General features: G+C 46.8%; 2 protein-coding genes across 3 annotated transcripts in view; both read left to right on the top strand.

Moving 5' to 3' along the window:
* Positions 1-7,832, top strand: part of LOC136758375 (transcription termination factor 1) — a 7,852-nt gene extending 20 nt beyond the window's left edge. Inside the window, exons 1-11 of the mRNA XM_066712648.1 lie at positions 1-133; positions 518-1,662; positions 1,756-1,916; positions 2,040-2,225; positions 2,502-2,580; positions 2,783-2,907; positions 3,902-4,109; positions 5,018-5,107; positions 5,236-5,301; positions 5,463-5,548; positions 6,782-7,832. The exon at positions 1-133 is cut by the window's left edge and continues 20 nt beyond it. Coding sequence (XP_066568745.1) covers positions 26-133; positions 518-1,662; positions 1,756-1,916; positions 2,040-2,225; positions 2,502-2,580; positions 2,783-2,907; positions 3,902-4,109; positions 5,018-5,107; positions 5,236-5,301; positions 5,463-5,548; positions 6,782-7,017 — 2,490 coding nt within the window. The 5' untranslated portion in view covers positions 1-25 and the 3' untranslated portion in view covers positions 7,018-7,832. The remainder of the gene's footprint in view (positions 134-517; positions 1,663-1,755; positions 1,917-2,039; positions 2,226-2,501; positions 2,581-2,782; positions 2,908-3,901; positions 4,110-5,017; positions 5,108-5,235; positions 5,302-5,462; positions 5,549-6,781) is intronic.
* Positions 7,833-8,288: 456 nt separating this feature from the next.
* On the top strand, positions 8,289-21,621 carry stom (stomatin). Of its 2 annotated transcripts, XM_066712644.1 has the most exons (8): positions 8,310-8,373; positions 10,883-10,918; positions 12,564-12,673; positions 13,149-13,221; positions 14,887-14,969; positions 15,714-15,917; positions 16,814-16,948; positions 20,636-21,621. In XM_066712644.1, exons 1-8 carry the CDS (start codon positions 8,340-8,342, stop codon positions 20,828-20,830), a joined length of 870 nt encoding a protein of 289 aa, XP_066568741.1. In that variant the 5' UTR covers positions 8,310-8,339; the 3' UTR covers positions 20,831-21,621. The 2 variants fall into 2 exon arrangements, with proteins under 2 accessions (XP_066568742.1, XP_066568741.1); XM_066712645.1 differs by lacking the exon at positions 10,883-10,918 and having other exon boundaries at positions 8,289-8,373.
* The last annotated feature ends 953 nt before the right edge of the window (positions 21,622-22,574 follow it).

Genomic DNA, 22,574 nt, shown 5'->3' with positions numbered 1-22,574 from the left:
GTGTTGATACTGGGTTTCTATAGCAATGATGCATTTCCGGATAACCTTTAACCCCTACATACAACTTCCGGTATTTTCGCTTTGCGGGAATCGCGGTCTGCGACACGCTGTGACTGTAATCATGGTGAACAAGGTGGGTTGGGTATTTACTATTATTATTTCACCCCTGGTATTCAACATAAATATCACAATGTTTTAAATATCGGTAGTCTTTTATAATTAATTAGGTAGCTATGGAAAACGTATGCTTCCTCCACAGACGAGTAGAGACTCGTTAGTTTAGTTTTACAGGGGAAAATGGTAATGCATATTGTAACTTAATTAAGCTTAGATTGTGTATTGCGTGGCATTTTAGTTTGCATAGACTAATACTAAATGTCAGGATGGGACGCGCTCGGCCGCACAGTGACCACTGGTGGGTGTGCAGGGTACATGTGGTGTTGTGAATATAAAGTTGTGTGCCACACTGAAATAAACAGTGCCCTTATCAAATGTTCTTATTTTGTATTTTGAATAGAGGGAAGAAGCGCAGATCGTACCTGGGAGTGAAACCATCTCCCCCAAGAAGCACAAGAAGAAGAAGAAGAAGAAGAAGAAAGACGAGCAGATGGACAACAATGTGACGGGCATCCTTTTAGAAGTGAATCCCTCCTCCCCTCTGCTGTTTCTGGATGATGGCGAGGACTTTGTTGTGCCGGACGAGCAGGAGACAGGGGTGGCGATGGGGGCGTCTGAAGACGGAGAGGGGCGGGAGCAGGGGGTGGCTGCAAAAAAGCACAAAGCCAAAAGAAAAAAACGGGAAGCAGAGGGAGATGTTGAGCAGCTGGAGGATGTGGACTTATCGGTCCTTTCGGGCGGGCTGGAGCCAACGCCCAAGAAAAATAAGAAAAAACATAGAGATGGGGTCGAAAATGTTGACCTAGAAGTGAATGGGGAAGTGGTGGAGGAGGAGGAAATTAAGAAGAAGAAGAAAAAGAAGAAAAGGCACCCAAGTGTGGCTGCCAAGGCGGAGCTGGGAAACGGCGGGTATTTGGACACTTTGTCCGAGACGCTGGTGTTTAAGGAAGACCCAGAGCTCGAGGGGGAGACACAGGTGTGGGTGGACCCCCGAGAGATGCCAGAGGACCAGTGGCAGAGGCGGACTGAGCTGGAGCAGGCGGGGGCGGTGGTAAGCTGCAACATTGTGTCATCAGAAAAGAAGAAGAAGAAGAGGAAGAAAAAAGAGCAGCAGGACGCAGGGAATGAGGACCAGGGAATGAAAAACATGAAGGAAACGAGGAAGAACCAGCAGACCATGATTGAGCTGTGTTGGGAATCTGGGAAGAAGAAGAGGAAGAAGCAGCAGCAGCAGGAGGAAGAGGAAGAGCAGCCGAATGCAGGGAGTGCGGACCAGCAGACCGCAATGGGGTTCTGTGTGGAATCTGGGAAGAAGAAGAAGAAGAGGAAGACGAAGGAGCACCAGGAGGCGGAGGAAGAGCAGCAGAAAGCAGGGAGTGCGGACCAGCAGACCGCAATGGACTTCGGTGGTGAATCTGGGAAGAAGAAGAAAAAGAAGATGAAGGAACGGCAGCTGCAGAAGGAGGAAGAGCAAGAGCTGCCAAATGCAGGGAGTGCAGAACTGCAGGCCGGATTCGATTTGTTTTGGGAATCTGGCGTCGATAGGTAGGATACTCTCAATCGGTTTATTTCACGAACAGCAGCGTTTTAGCGTGTTCACCCGATTCATGTTGTCTTTGTTTTTCCCCCATTTCGCAGCGACGTTGAAAGAAAGAAGGTGAAGGTCCAAGAGCACAACATGGAGAGATACATCGCCGAGCTCAAAGAGTTCATCCCCAATGTGGAGCAGAGATGCCACAGTGACATCATTAGGATGGTGGTGTACGACCTGGACCGGTTTAGGCAGTTCAAGCAGCAAGGTAGGTGCCGCGCCAAGTTCACCGTGGTTCGTAACGGGCCTGACTTGAGATCTGTGGTCTTGGCAAAATTGGACTGAAAGCCTGATTTCCAGGATTTCATTGACATGGTTTATTGTTGATCAGGAATTGCCATCAAGCGTGGAAGATACAGCGTGCAGGAGAACGATCTTCTCCGCCGGAACGTCTTGGACTTCCTCCTCCTGACGGGGCTGGACAGTCCGACCAAGCTGTTCTTTCCTTCGCGATACCCAGAGGAGAAGGCCATGATCAAGAATCTGAAGACGAAGCATAAATTCCACGACCAGATTGGTGAGGTCCTCAAGGTTAATGCTCATCCATCACGTTTCCATGCCGTGTTTTTCTAGTGTGGTACGATGCCAAGAGAAGTGCTGAAATGGTCCCCTTGGTCTAAATAATGGGCTCTCCATTTATTATTGACTAAAAGAGTCTCCTACTTAGACCTTCTTGATCAGACTTTTACGGTGTTCATTAATACTAAGACCTTTTTGATGGAGATTCAGCCGTCTCTGCCTTCTGCCTCTCTGGGGAGAGATTTTAATTAACGTGACTCAAATCTTTTCCCAGCGGTCGACATTCCCAGGCCTTGGCACGACATCTACTCGAGGGGAAGGAAGATCTTTGACTCCTTGCACTATAAGGGCAGGTGAGTGTTGTACCCTGTGTGTTCATGCAGAGGGATAAATGAGAAGGCGGAGGGGTTTGATCCAGACAAGGATGGGAAATGCGGGGGGCGAAGGGAGACTCAACCTTAAGGTCTCCTCTCGGGAGCGTCAGCCTGCCCTGGGGGAGGGGTAACGGCAAATTGACATGGAGGCGATTGAGCCGCCGCCTCCTGTCCCCCGCAGGTTCTCCAGTAAAGATCTGGACATGCTGAAGAAGCTCCACACCATGTACGGCAACAACTGGAGCAAGATCTCCGAGGTGATGGGCCGCAGCGCTCACTCCCTGCAGATGCGCTTCTCTCAGATCGGTGAGTCCGGCCAGCCCTGAGCAGCACAGACGCACAGACACACACACAGACACAGAGGCACGCACACACAGGCACACACTGACACACACAGACAGACACAGTGCGGACATTGCAGTTTATTGCCCTGGCCACAGCATGCCTAAGGCACGTTCACGCAGATGAGCAGGACCCTGGGCATCTTTCTTCTGGTGTTCTTCAGAGTCAGTAGAAAGGTCTCTTTAGTGTCCTTAGTTTTTATAACTGTAACTTTAATTGCCTACGTCTGTAAGCTGTTAGTGTCTTAACGACCGTTCCACAGGTGCATGTTCATTCATTGTTTATGGTTCATTGAACAAGCATGGAAAACATTGTTTACACCCTTTACAATAAAGATCTGTGAAGTTATTTGCATTTTTACACAATTCTCTTGTGACGAGCGTTTACACTGCCTTTGATCTGGATCTGTACCATTTCCCTGAGAGGAGCATTGTTTCTGATCCTGATTGAATGACCACCGATGCCTTTGATCCGAATCAGAAATGGACGTGTAAAAGTGCCCGTAGTCAGGTGCTCCCCCCCGCCCCAAGGTGACTCACGTTCAGAACCTCAGCCTGCCCATGAAATCACAGGAACTTAGTCAGCACTGCATTATGTAGCAATATGAGTTAGATTTCATCACCCTTAACAAGTCGAGGACCATAATGGGGTAAATGTACATCCACAGAAATGCAAAGCATATTGTGGACTTTTTGTTGACTAATGTATGACTCGCTGTGCTGTACACACGCACCAATGTCCTCCAATCAACATGAGTTTGTGTTGAGCTTCCTGGTTAGTTAGTTAGCTCTGCCTGCAGACACAATTTGGACTTTCTCTTTGTTTTAATTTGCCACTGAGGGGAAAGCTCGGGTCCTTCCGAGCCGGAGGTTTGGCACCTCAGCCAGACTGTGGAGCCCTGCCGTACCCGGATGCCATTTTGTGCCATTTTCAAGCATGCTTCTGTTTCTCCTCACAGAGTCCAGCAAAGGTGAATGGACCGAGACGGAGCTCACGCGTCTGGTGAAGGCCATCAGGGAGTATCTGGTGTCCCAGCTGGACCCCGAGGAGGCTGCCAAGGGGCAACACGCCACCATCCCCCGCGAGAAACTCTACAAAAAGATCCCATGGACAGAGGTGGCCCTCAAAGTGAAAACACGCAGCTGGACCAAGTGCCGGGTGAAGTGGTGAGGGTGGCACCGTAAAAACACAGTTATACACACACACACCAACCCCAACCAGCGGGCAAATCCAAGACACAGGTGTCCCAGAGTCCTTTATTACATTTGGCAGTGGGCAACAGGGTTTTGAGGGCTGATGTTATGGAGAGCATGTGGAGTTTTGCTTTTACATGGGTTTCCTCTCGCAGCCTCACAGGGACGCGTGACTCTCGCTGTGAGAACAGACGTGCCGGATAGATGCACAAACTCTCAATGATTAACCTTCTATAAACAGGACAGCATACACTACTGTTACACTTATTCCTGTTGTTGTTGAGTAGGTACGATGGGTAAGAATCAGAGCGGGTTCCTGTAGTATATATGATCCATGGGGACTTGATTCATGATTTTGACTTGAAAGGCATCGACCACATCAAACCAGAGGAGCTTTTCCAGATCAGCAGGGACACACGCACCCGGGACACAAATGGAAATTGGGCTTCAAGGCATTCAAGACAGAAAACAGGAGACACTTCTTCACATAGAGAGGCGTCACAATCTGAGCAAACTCCCCAGCGATGTGGCTGAAGAGACAATTTGGGAACATTCAAAAACAGACTGGATAGGATCCTTGATGACTTAGTTATTAATGGACACCAAACGAGCACGATGGGGCGAATGGCCTCCTCTCGATTGGACACTTTGTGTTCTTATACGTGTTTACGTTTAACCTTCAGCATCACATAGTATATGTACATTTCTGAGGTCGATTGCCCTTAACCTCTCTTTCCCACAAGCCCTTGCACAACACGCTTTTCATATCCAAGGTATAATTCAAACATGTTACACCCGTGTTAAACAAGATCACTCCATGTTTTATTTGGTTTGTTTTTACAGTTAATGTATATAAAAATGTGTTGTTGTCTCTTTCTCAGGATGTCCGTCCTAAAGGCCAGGATGTCGTTTGGGCAGAACTTGTATAAAGGCCTGCAATCGTTTCAGGCCAAAATAAACTTAATTGAAAAGTAAGTGTGATCGATAAACAGAAATGTGCTCCTGTGTGGAGGTGTCCCATGTACAGTGTGATGTATCGCCTGCTCCTTGTGGTCCCCAGTAGCCCAGTCACCATCTGATTTTGCTTTGTTTTTGTTAGGTTGCATGCACTGGAAGTTGAAGATGTCTCGGACGTGAACTGGGACGACCTTACGGACACCATTGGGTAAGCCACCCTCCTGCCCTTCGACGGTGCCAGTAAAACCAGAGTAATGGGAAGGAGACCACCCTGCCCTTGCCTCCATTTTCTTTTGTTTCTTTGTCATTCTCACTGGGACATTCATCTTCACAAATCCTTAAATCTGACCTTCCTCTCATCTCCGACAGGGACGTCCCTCCCTCCTATGTCCAAGCGAAGTTCTACAAGCTGAAGGTGACCCAGGTTCCTCTGTGGCACACCATGTCTTTTGCGGGTAGGTGTTCCCAGCAGTCCTTTGTCACCTAAGTGAGGTCCGCTCTGGTCTCCCTGTGGAGATGAATGGATTTTCAGCAGATCAGTAGTAACACTAGTAACACAAGAGCATCTAATCTGCATTTCGCACAACCGTGTCACTGTCCTGCCTGCTGATTTCAGAGCCACGAATGTAGTCCAGTGTGTTTAATATGTCCTGAAAAGGTCTGAGGTTCTGATCTCGTGAAAGCCTTACTCTCTCCTATGTTTACTGGCAACCTCACAATATTGAGGACAGTAACTCGGGGTTGTTTCTGTGGCATCCCCCCACCCCCCTCAATCATTTGAAGAAAACTGACCAGATGTTGTTGTTTTTGTGGTTGCTGGGTTTGAATTTACTGAAATCGTGTCACAATTTCCCGGCACAGACAGTGGCCTGTGCTAACCGCATGGTTAATAAGTAGGTCACTTGCACTTGTTTGTTTTACAGTTTGCGCAGATGTGTGTGTTCACCTGTAAACAACTTTGTCTCTTTAATATGTTAATATTTCTGGGATATAACTTGTATATAATAGTCACTGCTACTGTGTGCTTCTTAATTGAAACGTACTATATTGACATTCTCTCTTTTTTTGGTTAATAAAGCATTCATGTTGCCCACACTGCGCTACATTAGACACGTAGAACTATTTTATTATACACTTTAAAACCTCATTTTATACATGAATACGGAAACGTCTGTAAGCTTGAAATGATAGTTGATGTCAGTGGATAACAGGATGGGCTGGGATTGTGTTGGCAGGACAGGATGGGGCCCGAATTACATTTCTGCCTCTTCTGAAACGTCAGACGCAGACGCGATCCATTCGTTTCTGCCCTCAGCGCGGCCGTCATCCACCAGCATCCGGCCGAGGCGTGATTTGTGTTTGCTGGTGTCAAGGGAGGTTTGGGAGGACGACGGCCTCAATCTCCTGCCTGACTGTGCCTTCCCAAGCGCATACACACACTGTCCTGCATTCATTCCCTTAGTCACGCGAGTCGAGGCCAAAATAAACCCTTGACCTTCTACCTACCTCTATTGGGGTTTGTCTGAATTCCTGAATATATAAACAGTAGGCCGTCTGTTTTTCACAATTTGGCATCCATTCTAAGTGTGACTCGATAAATATGTTCAACGTTTTACAACGGGTTTCCAGGGGAACTATATAAAAGGGCGCCAGGTGCTGAGAGATGTTTTTTTCTTGTGTCCTTTTAGATATTGTGGACCATCTCTACTACAAAACTCTCCCCGTCCTCAAAGCGACAGTTTCGCGGATGGTACCCTGTTCAGACGGCCCTGCTGTCCAGAATCTGGATACCTACCTGTTGTCGGACATTTTCCACGAGGACTTCTTGGCGGACGGCACTTTAAATGAGCTGCCAGAAGACAGTCTGTTGGGGGAGGATGACGGCCTGCCCGTGAAATGGTCTGATCCTGAATTCAGCATGTGAAAACGGGGCTCCTCTAGCTGCGCATGTTTCTAATCTGGGCACCCGCCGTTTTCCTATATACAGCTCTGGAAAAAATGAAGAGACCACTTAACATTGATTTATGAACTTTGAGTGGTCTCTTTTTTTTTTTCCAGAGCTGTATATTTTTCTTAAATGTAAGTTTCATATTCCCTCTCGAGTGTCGGTGTGTTTCTCTGTGCTTCTGTGGTTTTAGGCGAGACGCGTTGATGCTTTGCTGCAGTGGTGTCTGTCGTGGGAGAGCAGAGTGCACTCCCACACAATCCCCACGGCATATTTTCAGCTCCTTTTCACACAACGACTAGTAAGGAAGCGGCAGGTGTTAATTGTCGATTGGTGACGAGGCCCATCTTGCACCGATGTCGTCCTATGGGCTCCCAGAAGGGCCGGCAACTTCCACACTTAAGCCCCTGCAAGAGACGCCCAGAAGCTGCTTTTTAATGCAAATGCAACTCGAGTTTGTTTCAGCTCCTCTTGAGTTCAAAAATATTTTTTTAATTGTAAAAATGCATTGGTGGTCCTGTGTGTTTGGAACAATATGATACGGTAAAAATATATATTTATACAGCAAAACAAATGGCTCTGTAATATTGTAAATAAATATCAAGTTAGAGAATTAAGTTAGAAAATGTTCACTGACAGTCTGAGTTCAGTGCTTCCTTCTTTTTATTATGTTTTTTAATGGAAGTGTCTTCGGTTTGTGGTACAACATCTTTATGTAAGTGCTCTTTTTATGGTATTTAAAATACAGCTTTCTTCTGCGTCCATACTGGAAATAAACATGCTTTTTGAACGAACATGTACTTGTGTATATAAATGTTTCAGCGAGGTTAGTAGCCCTGTGCAATTGCTGGTATTACTCATGCACTGCAAGGATGCGTTCAGGGGATTTACCGTGGTATTGTGCAGCTGAGGGGGGTGCCAGGTGAGTTGGGGGGTTTCTGGAAGCTGTGTGACCGGTTCCACTATGGCAGAGAGGGGTCAAAGATGGAGTGACGGGGGTCCCTAAGTGGAAAAGGTGCGACTCCCCAGAATAAGCTGCCATTAAATCCCACAGCAGTTGGTTTCAGAAGCTCTGGTGTCTCCACGCCCTTGTCTATAATCCCGCATGCTGTGTATCACCGCACTGACGCGGCTGAGCGGGACCCCTGCCTCGCCCGGGACGGGGGGATTTTCGGTTCAGCCCACGTGGTTCGCGGGGGCGGAGAGCGGCCGGTGACGTCACAGGTGCGGTTACAGTAGCGCCGCTCGCAGCTGCTGCTCAGTCGCGTCACAGCGCCACGGACGGCACGGACTGCGGGGACATGAAGCCCGTGAGCAGGCGGGAGCGCCAGGCAGGTGCGCCTCTACTGTCACATCCGCCGCTTTACCCTGTGATCGTGAAAACGGTTATTATTATTATTATCACGTCTGTCGGGAGTGCGATATGAATTTGCTCTTGGTTAAGGTTTGAAATTAATATTAATATTATTCTAGGTTATTGGGGAGAACAAGCTGTCATTTTCTTCTGCGCACTTCAGTAAGCCTTGTAAACTCGCTGATGAGTTCAGTTTCACTTGAGAGATGCGCCGTTTTAACAAGTGTGAGAGGAGGAGGAGGAGGAGGAGGAGGAGGGACCGTTTCCACCCGTGAGAACTGCATGCTGTCCTGTGTGAACTGAATACACGGCGTGGGATGAATTAGTAATAAGCGTGCCAGGGCTCAATACACGTTTCCAACATGCCACCTGCACCAGTGCATATAATAACATACGTGTTCTTAGCAGTTGATGAACGGTCGTGTTTGATGTGCATTGTAAGAACTGGGTCACTGGGCTGCGGGCTGCATGGTCTGCGAGCTGGGTGTAGTCGCACCCCCTGCCTCACAACTCAGCCTCTTCTTATTGATTTCCGATATAAGTTATTGTGGTTTGTGCCCTAGGGCAGGGGTCCCAAACTTATTTGACCAAGGACCCCTTTGCCGCCCAGAGCGTGTTCTGCCTTAGGGCTTAGTTTTTGTAAATACTGGTGCATTTTGAAAGCACTAAATACGAAGTCAGTATTACTGTGTGTGATAAAACAAGAGGCGTTATTACGCGCGCACACAGCTGCTGCCATCATCCTGCCAGCGCCTTGACTGGGTCTTTTTAAACCACACAACACGCTTCCATTACAGTTAAAACCGTATTGCAGCCCGCTGCCGGGGCTAAATGCATGCCCACGGGCTATATATATGTACACACGTGTAGTTACCTGGAAGTCGATGGCAAGCCAAATTGTCATTTAGAGATCTCTCAAAATACAATTCAAAATATCTTAAATTGAATTGCAGATATCTCAAATAGGACAGGAAGTGAATTTAAGATGCACATCTCATTTAAAGCTCCAATTTGAGATGAAATGCAGCGTTAAAAGAGATATCTCAAATTGACTCCCTGTTCTATTTCAGATATCTTAAAATAGAAAGTTCATACAAAACATACAGCATTTTCACAGGACGTCAATTTGAGATATCTGCAATTCAGTTTAAGATATCTTGAATTGTATTTTGAGATATCTCTAAATGACAGTTTGGCTTGCCATAGGAAGTCTTACTGAATCGCATCTTAGAAGGTAAGTTGTAAAATTAGCTACTGATGAGCATTAATCAAAGGCAATGGAGGTCCTATTGTGTTGGTTATATTTACCATAAACCTCTCTCATTAAAATACCATATTTCACTGGGGCTTATGTCAGCCAACTGGGCAGATCAGTATATCACCGGCTGTTGTTGCTCTCTTCTGGTTTGCATTTGTGATGATTGTGGGTTTGGGGTCATCATCATCACGTTGACCGACTTCTTATTTTAACACTTACTCAAATAACAGCAGTGGCAGTCATAGGGAGAACCGTGTTTGTGTGTTATGGGTGAATAGTCAGATTTATCTGATGTCTACCACCATTGTTAGATTCCAGGCCAGGATTGTGCAGCTTTGAAGAATGTTTTGGAATAAATAACGTAGATTAACTGCAGGGACTGTCTTTAGGCATCAATAAGGAAACCAACAATCAAATAAATCAATAAAAACTTGACACCCAAACTGTAGCTGCTGTTGACTTTTTGTGTTCAGGTAAAATATTTGAATTTTATAATTTTCCATTGTGTTTTGTTATTGTATTGTTTATTGCTGCTTGTTGTAGGTCTGTCTGCCTGATATTATGTGTAACTGTGCTCTTTTGATGCACTTATACATTTCTTCAACCATAATGTACACATGAAGTCCTGATTATATCAGTGCTTTAGCTCATCTGTTTTCAGTGCTCGAATTGAAACAAATATCTTTCAAACATCCGCTTGAGATATTGGCTCGTTACATTTTATTGTAAACGTCTCTCGTTAAAAGTGGGCCTCTGTAAAGCTCTGAAATGCTGGGTGTGTGCAGCAGTGGTGGTTTCTTGATTTATTTATGTGTTGTCCATTTGGTCTCCTTGTATCAGAAACTGCAAGAGAGAAAACAAATCTAATCAAACAAAGGAAGCTTTTTATGAACTCCTTGCATTTACTGCCAATAATGCCAATAATAAACACAAGGAGCTCAGTGATAAAATATAAAAATCTATTGTATTACCACAGTGCATGATTTACAGACATGGGGGGTGGGGTGGGGTGGGGGGGGTGGTGAACAATCATTCATTTGATCCAAATTCTTAGCCACGTCTGTCATTTTCAAGAAACCGCACCGGGGGGTAATAATGTAGTGCCCAGACCACCTTAAAGTTCCCTTAACACAAATGACTTTGCAGTTCATCTCAAAAAGTCGTACCTGATGAATACCCTGGTTCATGCCGTGTGTCTGCCTGTGTTTTAAACATGTGAATTCTGTCCGTAGGCGTTCCTCGGTTCACCCAGGAGGATTTTGACGCAGGTAGGAATGCCAGTGTCATGCACTGCTTGCTAAGATAACCGTATCTGGGCTTTCCCAAAAAACTGGAGTCTGACGGCTTCAAACGGTTATATTAACACTATTAACCCAGGGGACTGAAATTAATCACCCCCATTAAAAATGCACCAGAGTGTACTAAGTATCTTAACAGTATTGTTCCTTGTGACGTTGATGTGCATTGCCTGGTCAGTGACACCAGTATTTGATCTGCCCTGCAGTCCTTTGATCGAGGAAGCAAATACACTTATTCGCAACAGGCTGATATCGGGGAGTGTTTAAACCAAAGCTTGAGCCCGACTGGGGTCGTTTAACTAGGCTGGACTGGAGTTTGAAGGACAGACTGTGTGCCTTTTGTTGTGGTCGTCCACTAACCGTGTACAGTGTGAACTCATGCTCACTAGGACCTCTCAGTGCAGGTTTCTTGGTGTCTGCCATCTATACTGTTGTGCTATATTGAGATACACCCGACTCTGACAGATGCAGGGTTTTTAAAGGGGTTGATCGCTTCAGAAATCATCAGGGATGACAGTATTGGGAGCTGCTGTCTCTGTGTGATTTGTAGGTTATTGTATGTATTTATATCATGCCAAGTCACCCTAGGTAAGGCCAATAAAAATATATTTAAATCTGTATTTTAACTGTAGTGATCAACCTTTACATAACTTGAAGTGAAGGGAAGTGGGGCCCTGTCAACATTCATTGGGAGGCTATCGTTACTGGCCATTAGAGATCTGTCATTTCTGCCATGACTCGATTTCTCATTGTGCCAGAGATTGTATCGTGGATAAATATTCAATTATTGCCCAGGTCCTGGAGTGCCACAGTGTCTGTTCTCCAAACTAGACTAACTGCTTAATTCACTCAATTAATGGGCTTAACGATTCAATGTCATCATGTGTTCAAAGTGTCTGGTCTTGGATAGTTCAGAGAGACTCATTAAACCTGCAGGACTGAGGCTCGTCCGGACAACAGTTGGGCTAAGTAGAGTCAAGAGGTCATACAAAGTTTAAGAGGTTAGTGTAGGGTCAATAGGTCATACAAAGGTTAAAAGGTTAGGGTAGAGTCAAGAGGTCATACAAAGATTGATTGGAATCATAAGGCAATTACTTAATTCACATTTAAACATGGAGGCACACACAGTTAGGGCAGCACTGTGCAGTAGTGCTTAGGGCTCTGGACACATAGCTGGTAGGTTGTGTTCAGATCCCGGGCTGGGCAGTGCTGAAGTTGAGCAGGTACTTCACTTAGATTCTCCAGTAAAATGTCCAGCTGTATAAATGGGTACAAATGTAAGTCACCCTGGATAAGAGCATCTGCTAAATGACAAATAATGTGATGTATAGCTGACTTTGGAGTGTTTTGTTTGAAAGTGTTGGGCTTTTGGAGTTTTTTGGAGTTGAGTTTTAAGGATGGCCACAGGGAGAACAGGAGAGTGGGGCTGGGAACTGACTCTGTCAGCTTGTGTGGTAGAGGCAGCTGTGTGTAACGCAGCGCTGTGGGGTTCAGCGTGTGTAACGCAGCGCTGTGGGGTTCAGGGTGTGTAACGCAGCGCTGTGGGGTTCAGGGTGTGTAACGCAGCGCTGTGGGGTTCAGCGTGTGTGACGCAGCGCTTTTTCTTTCTGTGTAGAGCTTGAGGATGCTGATGGGAAAATTGGTCTCTGTGGGATGCTGCTGGTGGCCTTTTCTGTCCTGCTGACGCTGGTCACTCTGCCCATCTCCATATGGATGTGCATCAAGGTGAGGAACCACGCGTGTTTAAACCACCGGTGATCGTCCTCGCGGTGAACTTCCTCACCGTGTGCCACACTGCCTCAGGGTGTGTCCCCAGCCCCCAGTTGTCAAAAATCATATGAAAATGACGCAACTGCACTAACTTATTAGTAATAGTGAACAGTGACGGTATCTTCTTATGAAACGGATGACTTGACTGTTCCAAAGGCTCCTCTGTTCACTTCCCCACTTGGAAAATAATTGTCCACATTGTAGATTTTGTTTTATATTGTTTTGGAGGGTGTTGTTGTTTTTTACACCCAATTTCTTCATTTCTAAATATAGCTTCTTTTCTATTTGTTCCCGGCAGTATTTCACCACCATCTCACGCATCGCTTTTTATTTCCCCAGCCATCATTCACAGCTTTACAAGCAACACCTCTTATGCCTATGCAGTGTTTTTTGTGTTGAACGTCTGTGTCTGATTACAATCTCGTTGCAGATCGTGAAAGAGTATGAACGCGCCATTATCTTCCGACTGGGGCGGATCGTGCGCGGGGGAGCCAAAGGACCAGGTAGGACAGGACCTCCCAGATTCCCGAAGTCCCGCCTGTATCTAAGCCACTCTGATGCCCTCTAGTTTTAGCCGCATTTATTTTGTTTATTGGTTTGTTTATATTCAATTTTTAAATCGCTCCGTGGCAACCCTGCGAAGGGCACTATACTAATTAAAAATTGATTGATTGACCTTTGAGTGCTTGCAGTTGTGTGCAGTCTACTACAACCCGAGACCTGATGAAAGTGCCGGATGAATCAGTGAGAGCCTGTGAAAGACCTCGTGCCTGTTTCTCTGAACCGCCTCCTTCTGGTGAAATGCCCCTGAAACTGTGCTGGTGGCGGTGGGCGGAGGGGGGTTGACCTGGATTACACAGTGACTCATGCTCTACTTGATTTTCCCGATAAGAAGAACAATCATGTTTAAGAGGCTTATACTGGGGTATAAAAGCAAACTAGAGAGGTACATGCCAGATGGCTGTACTGCACTATGAGCTGCTCTGATAGCCTTTGCGATGTTGTGCTGTTGTTTCACGGCTCGGCTTTATTGTCGAACGTGTGGCCATTTTTAAATACTCTTGAGTTGCTACTACGGTGTTGCCTTCTTGTTTTGACTGACTTCTAGCACTACTGGGTATGAGAAAAGCGCGTTATAAATAAAATTGATTATTTGCTAATTATTATTATATTATTTTTGTAGTTGAGGAGTTAAAGAAATGCACACCAGTGCAAGAAACTGGATCCAATGTGCCCTGACCTTGACGGCCAACTTTTCGGATGACGGACTACAAATGATCGTGTCAGATACAGTGGCAACAATAAGCACAGACATTAACATGCTTTGGGAAACGTGATCTTGATCTGCTTCGTACAACGCCTTGTCATGATCCGGATCCAGTGATCCCGGATCCGATCCTGTGTTCTGATCCTGTTAGTACAACCGGCCTCAGATGACGTTCAGATGCCAACCCTGCACCTTGCTCCTGTGCTGAAGGTTGTAAAGACTCTGGGCCTGTATGCTCGGTGGTAATGAGTCGGTGCCCCCAGAACGTCGGTGTGAACAATTGCCTCCTGACGCCAGGCAAAGTTGTTTCCTCGCTGTCGTTTCTTTCCTCTCACTCGTTTGCAGAAGGTGCCTGGGTGTTTAGACACCGCGTCTCTGCTCAAAATAGGCCCCGAGTCGTGTGTCGGACTGCACCGAATTACAGAGCTGCAAGAATCGCCCGTAATCCCAGGCAGAACGTCATTAATGTTTGACACCATCCCTGCAGCTCCTTGACTGATGAATCTGCTTTCAACTTTTCAGAGGTTGACAATTTATATCCTGAAACGCTCATCAAATTGTATTGGCAGGGCACTGCTACAGTCTGAAGTGTTGTACAGGACCTGCAGAGAAAACATACAATCTATTACACACACAGAATGTGCTACCCTCTCTCTCCAGGTTTTATATCCCCAAACTAATTACATGATCAAAAACAGTTTGCTGTTATTTTTAGTTCTTAACTCCTCTCTTCCTGGACTTACACCATTAAATGTAGTCACTTTTCACAAGCTGATAAAGCCTTGCAACCAAACAGAAAGCAGAGGGTAGTAAGCAGAGGCTGTTTCTGAGCCATGCAGACAGCGCTCCGGCGGATAGACGCTGACCTGTGCCTGCGCTGTGTTGTCTGTGTGTCCCGCAGGTCTGTTCCTCATTCTGCCATGCACCGACAGCTTCATCAACGTGGACATGCGCACCATCACCTTTGATATCCCCCCCCAGGAGGTAAGGATCTTCCAGGGACACAGACAGCCCAACCAGAAGGCTGTTCCTACCATGTTTGAAAGCAGGGACCCCCAAGTCCAGTTCTTAGGAGCCATACCTGTTTCCAAGCATTTAACTTAACAGTGAATGACTCCATGTAACCTTTCGAATGTGACCCATTAAGTAAGAAGGTGGGATGAAGCTGGTTGAGACTGTAGGCCAGTGCCAGTGCATCTTTCCTGATGAGTCTCTCTCTCAGTGAGGGGCACAGGCTGTGGGGGGAGAATGTAAGAAAGTGTCCACTCGAGAGGAGGCCATCCACCCCATCGTGCTCGTTTGGTGTCCATTAATAACTAAGTGATCAAGGATCCTATCCAGTCTGTTTTTGAATGTTCCCAAATGGCCTCTTCAGCCACATCGCTGGGGAGTTTGTTCAGATTGTGACGCCTCTCTGTGTGAAGAAGTGTCTCCTGTTTTCTGTCTTGAATGCCTTGCAGCCCAATTTCCATTTGTGTCCCCGGGTGCGTGTGTCCCTGCTGATCTGGAAAAGCTCCTCTGGTTTGATGTGGTCGATGCCTTTCATGATTTTGAAGACTTGGATCAAGTCCCCACGTAGTCTCCTCTGTTCCAGGGTGAAAAGGTTCAGGTCTCTCAGTAGGACATTCCTGTCAAACCTGGAATAGGGAAAGAAAGGGAATAGATGCCCACAAGTATCTGTTTTTATCTTGACCAGTCTGTTGTCCCTGTGTGCCTCGCCCCCGGCAGGTGTTGACCAAGGACTCGGTGACGGTGTGCGTGGACGGCGTGGTTTACTACCGGGTGCAGAACGCCACCCTGGCAGTGGCTAACATCACCAATGCCGATGCCGCCACCCGGTTGCTGGCCCAGACCACCCTGCGCAACGTCCTGGGCACCAAGAACCTGTCTGAGATCCTGTCCGATCGCGAGGAGATCGCCCACAGCATGCAGGTACCGCCCGGCGGCCCCAGGCCTCGCAGAGTAACGACAGATCAATAAGATGATTACGAAGCCCTGCTCGCTCCAGGTGGTAGCCTATATCCTTGACACACTGGAGTGGAGTTGCTCTGTGGAGGCGTAGTCTTCCTTTCATTAAGATTAATAGATCAGTTTCCACATCGTGTGTTCTGTTTTGTTATCAGCTCATTAGTTATTTTCAAGCTGGAGTCTGTGCTATAAAAAGACACTTGCCTTTTCACTCCAGTCCATTCCAGCTGGCAGCAAATATAATTGACAACTGAACTGCTTTTCCTCAAAGAGCTTCCCGCACGCTGCAATAATGTCAGGGGAAATATTGTGTCTGTGTCTTTATAGATATAAATTACTTTCTGTTACTACAGCTTTGTTTTACTACCCTCCCCATGCTTTGGGTCCAATAACTGCTGGCCGCAGGTGTTGACTTGGTTGGCAAAATGTAATATTTACATATTCTTTATATTCTTCAGTCATTATCTTTATATCCGGAACATCAAACATCTCATGAACACAGCGAAATAAAATATAAATCAGTTCCCAAAACGTACCGATCTGACCCTTCGTCTGCAGCTATCCGGTGATTAAAGATTGTTATTGTGAACACAACACCTAAAACAGTGTTGATGTGAATTCAAGAAAAAAAGAGGTGTGTTCAGTTCCAGTAACTAGATCTAAAAATGTCCACACCGCCCATCAATATCACACCTGAGACCACTTAACGTTGTGTGTGATTTCTGAGTTCTGTTCAGTTTTGGACAGGATATAAAGACACTGAGCTTTGTGTTGCCGGTAACTGTGGCAATTTCAGTGTCCCGGGCAGCCTGTGGGGCAGTGAGGAGGGCTGGTGTTGACGTGTGATGTGCGTCTTGCAGTCCACCCTGGATGACGCAACCGATGACTGGGGCATCAAGGTGGAGCGCGTGGAGATCAAGGACGTCAAGTTGCCCCTCCAGCTGCAGAGAGCCATGGCTGCGGAGGCGGAGGCGACCCGCGAAGCCCGGGCCAAGGTACCTCACGCGCTGCCTCACGTGCTCGCTCACTCACTGACGCACTCACACACTCACAGATTACCACTGAGACTCACATTTGTCAGCTCATTTCTCAGCTGCACCCTTCAGACCATTCCAAGAGAGAGAGAGAAAGCGAGAGACCACACACGTGTGTCCATGTTACTTGACTTCCTTCCGGCGCTTACTCAAGACACATCTTTTCAGACAGTACTTGTAATATTAGTCCTTTTAATCCCCGTTAGACAGCACTTCATAGCATTTTATCATGCTTCTTGCGTAATTGATTGTTTTCCTCCTTGCTCCCTTTCCTGTAACCCTTGACTGTGACCCTACATCTTGACAGCACTTACTGGATGTAGGACCTCACTTACTGTAATTACTTGTGTAAATTGGAAGTTGTAAAATGTATTATACTTTGAATGTTTAATGTAAATTTGTAATGTTCAATGCCTTGTTCTTAACTGTATTCTTGCACTTCATATTGCAGTTATGTTGTTAGTCACCCTGGATAAGGGCCTCTGCCAAGAAATATTATTATTATTATTATTATTATTATTATTATTATTATTATTATTATTATTATTATTAATAGATTACCTGAGGATGCAGGCCACATCAATACTGACAGTCCTCAGTCAGGGCTACACCACCCGACAGAGTTCACTGATGACAAAGACTGATAACTCAGCCAGCAATACTTTGACTATGAGGCCCAGCGTTGGGGGCTGGAGCTGGTGGAGCCAGCTGGAATAACACGTTTGGTCACATAAACAGAGTGAATGAACACGTGTGCAGAAAGCATCAGTTTATCATTGGTGAACGAGGAAAAGGAGTTTGAGGTTTAAATGAACGGAGACAGAGGTCCGCCCAGGGGGTCCCAGTGAGGCGGCCCGGGCCCCGCTTAGAGACAGTGTAAAGGTCAGCCCTGTGCCGAGGCCGGCCGCCTAGAGAGGGATTTCAAGAATCTGTGTCCTCCCTGCCTGGCACCAGAATAGACCTGAATAGACACACACGCCAGCTGCCCGTGGGCTCGTATGTAAGCTGATGTGTCTTTTTCTAACAACTACTGACAGTTAAAGTGAAACTGAGTTGGGCTAGGCCATGGTGGTGTTCATCAGTTATCAGTCTTTTTGATACTGGAGTCTAAACAACACCGACAGTTGATTCGGTGCTACACGATGCACTCCTGGCATTTCTCCTGGTTCCAGTTGGCGTGGGGTGAGATCTCCCCAGGACGCGTCTCTAATCCATTGTTGCACCCCGGACCCCATCCGCACTCACATCAGCACAAAGGCAAAGTGTCCGGAGTTTGAGTCTTGACACAAAATCAGCAGAAATGAATGATCCGTTCCAGGTGCTGGGTGTTGAAGTGTTCGTCGTCTGAGTTGCCAGCTGATAGAAACTATTTTAGGCTCTGCTTTGTTAGGATTAGGTTTCCAGCAAGCTTAGCAGAATTGCTTCTTCTCTTCTCCTCCGCTCCTTGTTGCGTTTTGTTCTTGTTGATTTTTCTATCTCTCTCTCTGCTGACATTTCCTGTTCCTGTTGATATATCTCACTCTCCTCTCACTCTCTGTCACACAGTATGGTCCCACCGTTTCTTCCTCCCGACAGCTTGGGTCTAAATGTAGGTCACTGCTTGAGGGTAAAGGTCAACCTACCCTAGTAACCCCAGAGAAATAATTGTACCGCCATGTTCTAAAACACATAGGTCCTCACAAGAGATATGGGTTATGGGTTGCGTTTCGAATAACACTTTGGCCGCTTCTTTGTCCAAAGCGAGTTTCGCCAGCCTCTGAAGAGACGGGCACGTTTATATCCATTTGAAATTGCCCTCTGGACCGCACATCTTTGGAAAACGGTTGAATTGTGTACAATTACTTGGCGAACCTGAGAAGTAAGGTATTCTGTCCTCTTATTGTTAGGTTTATACCCCTGAAGAAGTGTGACATCGTGTGTAATCCTATGTGAGAAGCGTGTGTCCGTGACCCCCTCCCGGCCCCGTGGTTTTGGTTTGAGCCGCCGGGCCTGGGTCGGCTCTGTGGCCCCGGCCTTCAGGAGCTCCACCGCTCTGAGATGTAAACGGGCCGTTGATTCTGCATCTGTCTTAGCTGCATAGTTTATGGCAGGGCTTTCTGTTGCTATCTGGCGAGGTAATTCACTACAGAAAGGCAGGCAGGCAGGTCTGAGATTTATTTTTCCTTTGATTAGTGAAATTAGCTGCACCCATCCAGCTGGATCCGGAGCCGTGGGCGAGGCGCTTCCGCCTTAAGCGCCCGTGTCTTGTTCTTTATTTCTCAGGCGTTTCTTGGTCGGCCCTTGAGAAGCAGCCTTTACGGCACAGCTGGTTGGTTTGTTGCACAGGCTCTGACTACAGACACAGATTCTCCTGCAAAACATCCCAACTGATAATGTCAGTTTCCTGTCGTTGCTGTCAGATCAGCCCGTGCTCATTTTCTCTATCAGACTCCTTGCCTCTCTCTGTCTCTCTCTCTCTCTCTCTCTCTCTCTCTCTCTCTCTGTCTTTCTTTTCTTTACACGGCACATGATTTACTGCCGGGAGGCTAAGCAGCGCTGCTCACTGGCTGTTACGGGGTGTGCGGCTCCCTGTCGCAGCGAACTGGCGAGTGTCGCATGACCCCTCTCTTCAGAAAAAATAAATCGGCCTTCGAGAAGATGAAAGCGGTGGATTATGAAGGCTTAAACACGATTCGGCTCAGTTATAATTAAAAGCGGGATCTGTCATAGGATTCCCCTGAGGGAGGGCACCTTATTGGCTGATGGCTGCTGGTGGGAGAGGGGTGGGGGTACCGCAGTGACCCCTTGGATTGATTGGGCTTGGATCTAAGTGGTCAAGGATCCTATCCAGTCTGTTTTTGAATGTTCCCAAATTGTCTCTTCAGCCACATCGCTGGGGAGTTTGTTCAGATTGTGACGCCTCTCTGTGTGAAGAAGTGTCTCCTGTTTTCTGTCTTGAATGCCTTGAAGCCCAATTTCCATTTGTGTCCCGGGTGCGTGTGTCCCTGCTGATCTGGAAAAGCTCCTCTGGTTTGATGTGGTTGATGCCTTTCATGATTTTGAAGACTTGAATCAAGTCCCCACGTAGTCTCCTCTGTTCCAGGGTGAAGAGGTTCAGTTCCTCAGTCTCTCAGTAGGACATTCCCTTCAGACCTGGAATAAGTCTGGTTGCTCTCCTCTGAACTGCCTCTAGAGCAGCGATATCTTTCTTGAAGTGTGGAGCCCAGAACTGTCCACAGTATCCAGATGAGCTCTAACTAGTGCATTGTACAGTCTGAACATCACTGCCCTTGTTCTCAATTCTACACTTTTGACAATATACCCTAGCATTGTGTTTGTCTTTTTTATTGCTTCCCCACATTGTTTGGATGGAGAAAGTGAGGAGTCCACATAGACTCCTAGGTCTTTCTCATGCGTTACTTCATCTAGTTCTATTCCTCCCATGTCTCATTACAGTGGACATTTTTGTTACCTGCATGTAATACCTTGCACTTGTCCACATTCTTTCGTATGGGTTAATGACACACATCTGCATGGCTGCACGAACACATCTTTACTGTCATGAGGGGTGGCATAGCAGTGGTGGCCCTGGCTGGGGTTTGATATAGGCGCGCCTCGGTTTGTCTATACAGCCGCCATCTCACGGCCCCTCTCTCTTTCCCCGCGCAGGTGATCGCAGCCGAAGGTGAGATGAACGCCTCACGTGCCCTGAAGGAGGCCTCTATGGTGATCGCCGAGTCGCCCTCCGCGCTGCAGCTGCGCTACCTGCAGACGCTCAACACCATCGCGGCCGAGAAGAACTCCACCATCATCTTCCCACTGCCCATCGACATTATGCAGGGGCTGATGGGCAGCAGGCACTGAGCGGGGCGGCCCAGCACCCCCGAGCCGACTGCCCATTTATCTCAGTTGTGAAACCCAGAGCTTCGCTTATTTGTAACCCGCCGCCGCGGTCGGGTCTGTTGCTCGGTGCGCTGGCTGGGGCGGGACGATTGTTTTTGCTGGTGGCCTTCAGTCCGTTCTCCTGTCAGCTTGACTGTTCAACCTTGTTGTTGGTGTGAGGAGGGCGGGCAGAGGGGTCTGGTAAAAAGGGATTTCCCAATTATCCTTCTAAAACGGTGCTTCCAAGTGCTCAGTGCTCAGATCTGGCTTAAAACTGAGAGCTAAAAGTTCAAACATATCTGCAATTTGAGATTTTAAGGTTAATTGCTCATCAGGGCTTGATTTTATGTTTTTAATTGGGATAATATAAGCGGTTTAAATCATGAACACATTTTGTCTTTGAGGATTTCCAGTTGACTTGCTCAGCTGTGCTGCCGTTTTGAATTAAATCTCCATTGGGACGGTAGTTGACTCCCTAAATCCATCCATCTATGAAACACACGGACCTGCATTAGGGTTGTGTGTGGCAGGAGACCCTTTCCCTTAGTGTAGCTGGAGAGGTTTCAGCGCCGCCCACAGCATAGCAAGGCAAGGCATGTTGGGAATTCCCCCCCAACTGTGGCGTCAAAGCTTTATGACCAGAAAGCCCCTCAGTTCAGAGCACAGGTTGAAGGATTGTTTATTTTTTGTTACTTTTCTGCACATCTCTATCCCTGTATTACTTTCAATGGTAAATAATTGCTTATTTAATATTAATTATATATGTGTACCCAGCCAGGCATACGATTGTCTTTCAAGTGTGAGTTTTTTTATTTTTGTATGCATGTATGTCAGCAGTGTAACCTTAAGTTTTGTTTAGGTCTAATATCTAAACGGTCTTTGTCTAACAATGTCCAGAGATACTCATGCCCAGGTCAATTAGGAGTACATTTCCTCAATATTCAGATACTGCCCTCTTCTGGACACAAGCGGTTTGCTCTGGGCTGATTTGTGCTGCGCTTCAGCCGGGGCCACGCCTGGTTGCTCGGGGGCCCAGACGCTAAACTGACCCGAGTGACGTCACAAGCAGCTTCAACATCTACAACAGCCTTCCCTCGTTTCCCACCAATCGTACACTATTGCTCTTGGCCGAGTCTCCGATGTCCGAAACAAAGCCAGAGTGTCGGGATGAGCCTGGACCATCAACACCAACCCGAGGTCTCATTTGTCTATGCAAATGCAGCAACATGCTTGTTAACATACCTACCACAGTCCTGATCGGAAACGGAGAATATGATTTGGACTTGCTTTTGAGAAAATGCCTCAAAGGAGATCGCTGGGAACCGGAGTCCTCCTCTCCATTTCGGAAGTTAGCTGCACTCACGTCCATCTGAAGAATCAGTCGAATAATGGGTGGGGGGGTACAAGTAGCGAATAAAATGTAATTTGCAGATTTCTTTCAAGGGTTTAACTGTTACAGTAACACAACAGCAAAGGGAGACTATGCAGCGCTCGTTTAAGCAGGAGGTTTAAAATCGTCCAGCAGTGTCCTTTCGAATGCAGTATTCTGGCCCTGGTTACTTGTATTAAAGCTCTGATTTCACCAATCTCATGTACTCGACGTTTCCCCCCCTCGATGCTTACTAATCTTCCCAACAGCAGAAGTATGTACAGGCTTTGTTCCACTACTGAGCATTTACCTACTAAACTCAACCACTGTCACTGTACTGCTGCTTGAAACACCCAC

Source organism: Amia ocellicauda, chromosome 9 (assembly GCF_036373705.1).
Source record: "Amia ocellicauda isolate fAmiCal2 chromosome 9, fAmiCal2.hap1, whole genome shotgun sequence".
Taxonomy (NCBI): Eukaryota; Metazoa; Chordata; class Actinopteri; order Amiiformes; family Amiidae; genus Amia; species Amia ocellicauda.
Note: the sequence above shows the minus strand (reverse complement) of the source record. Positions and strands in the feature narration are given on the sequence as shown.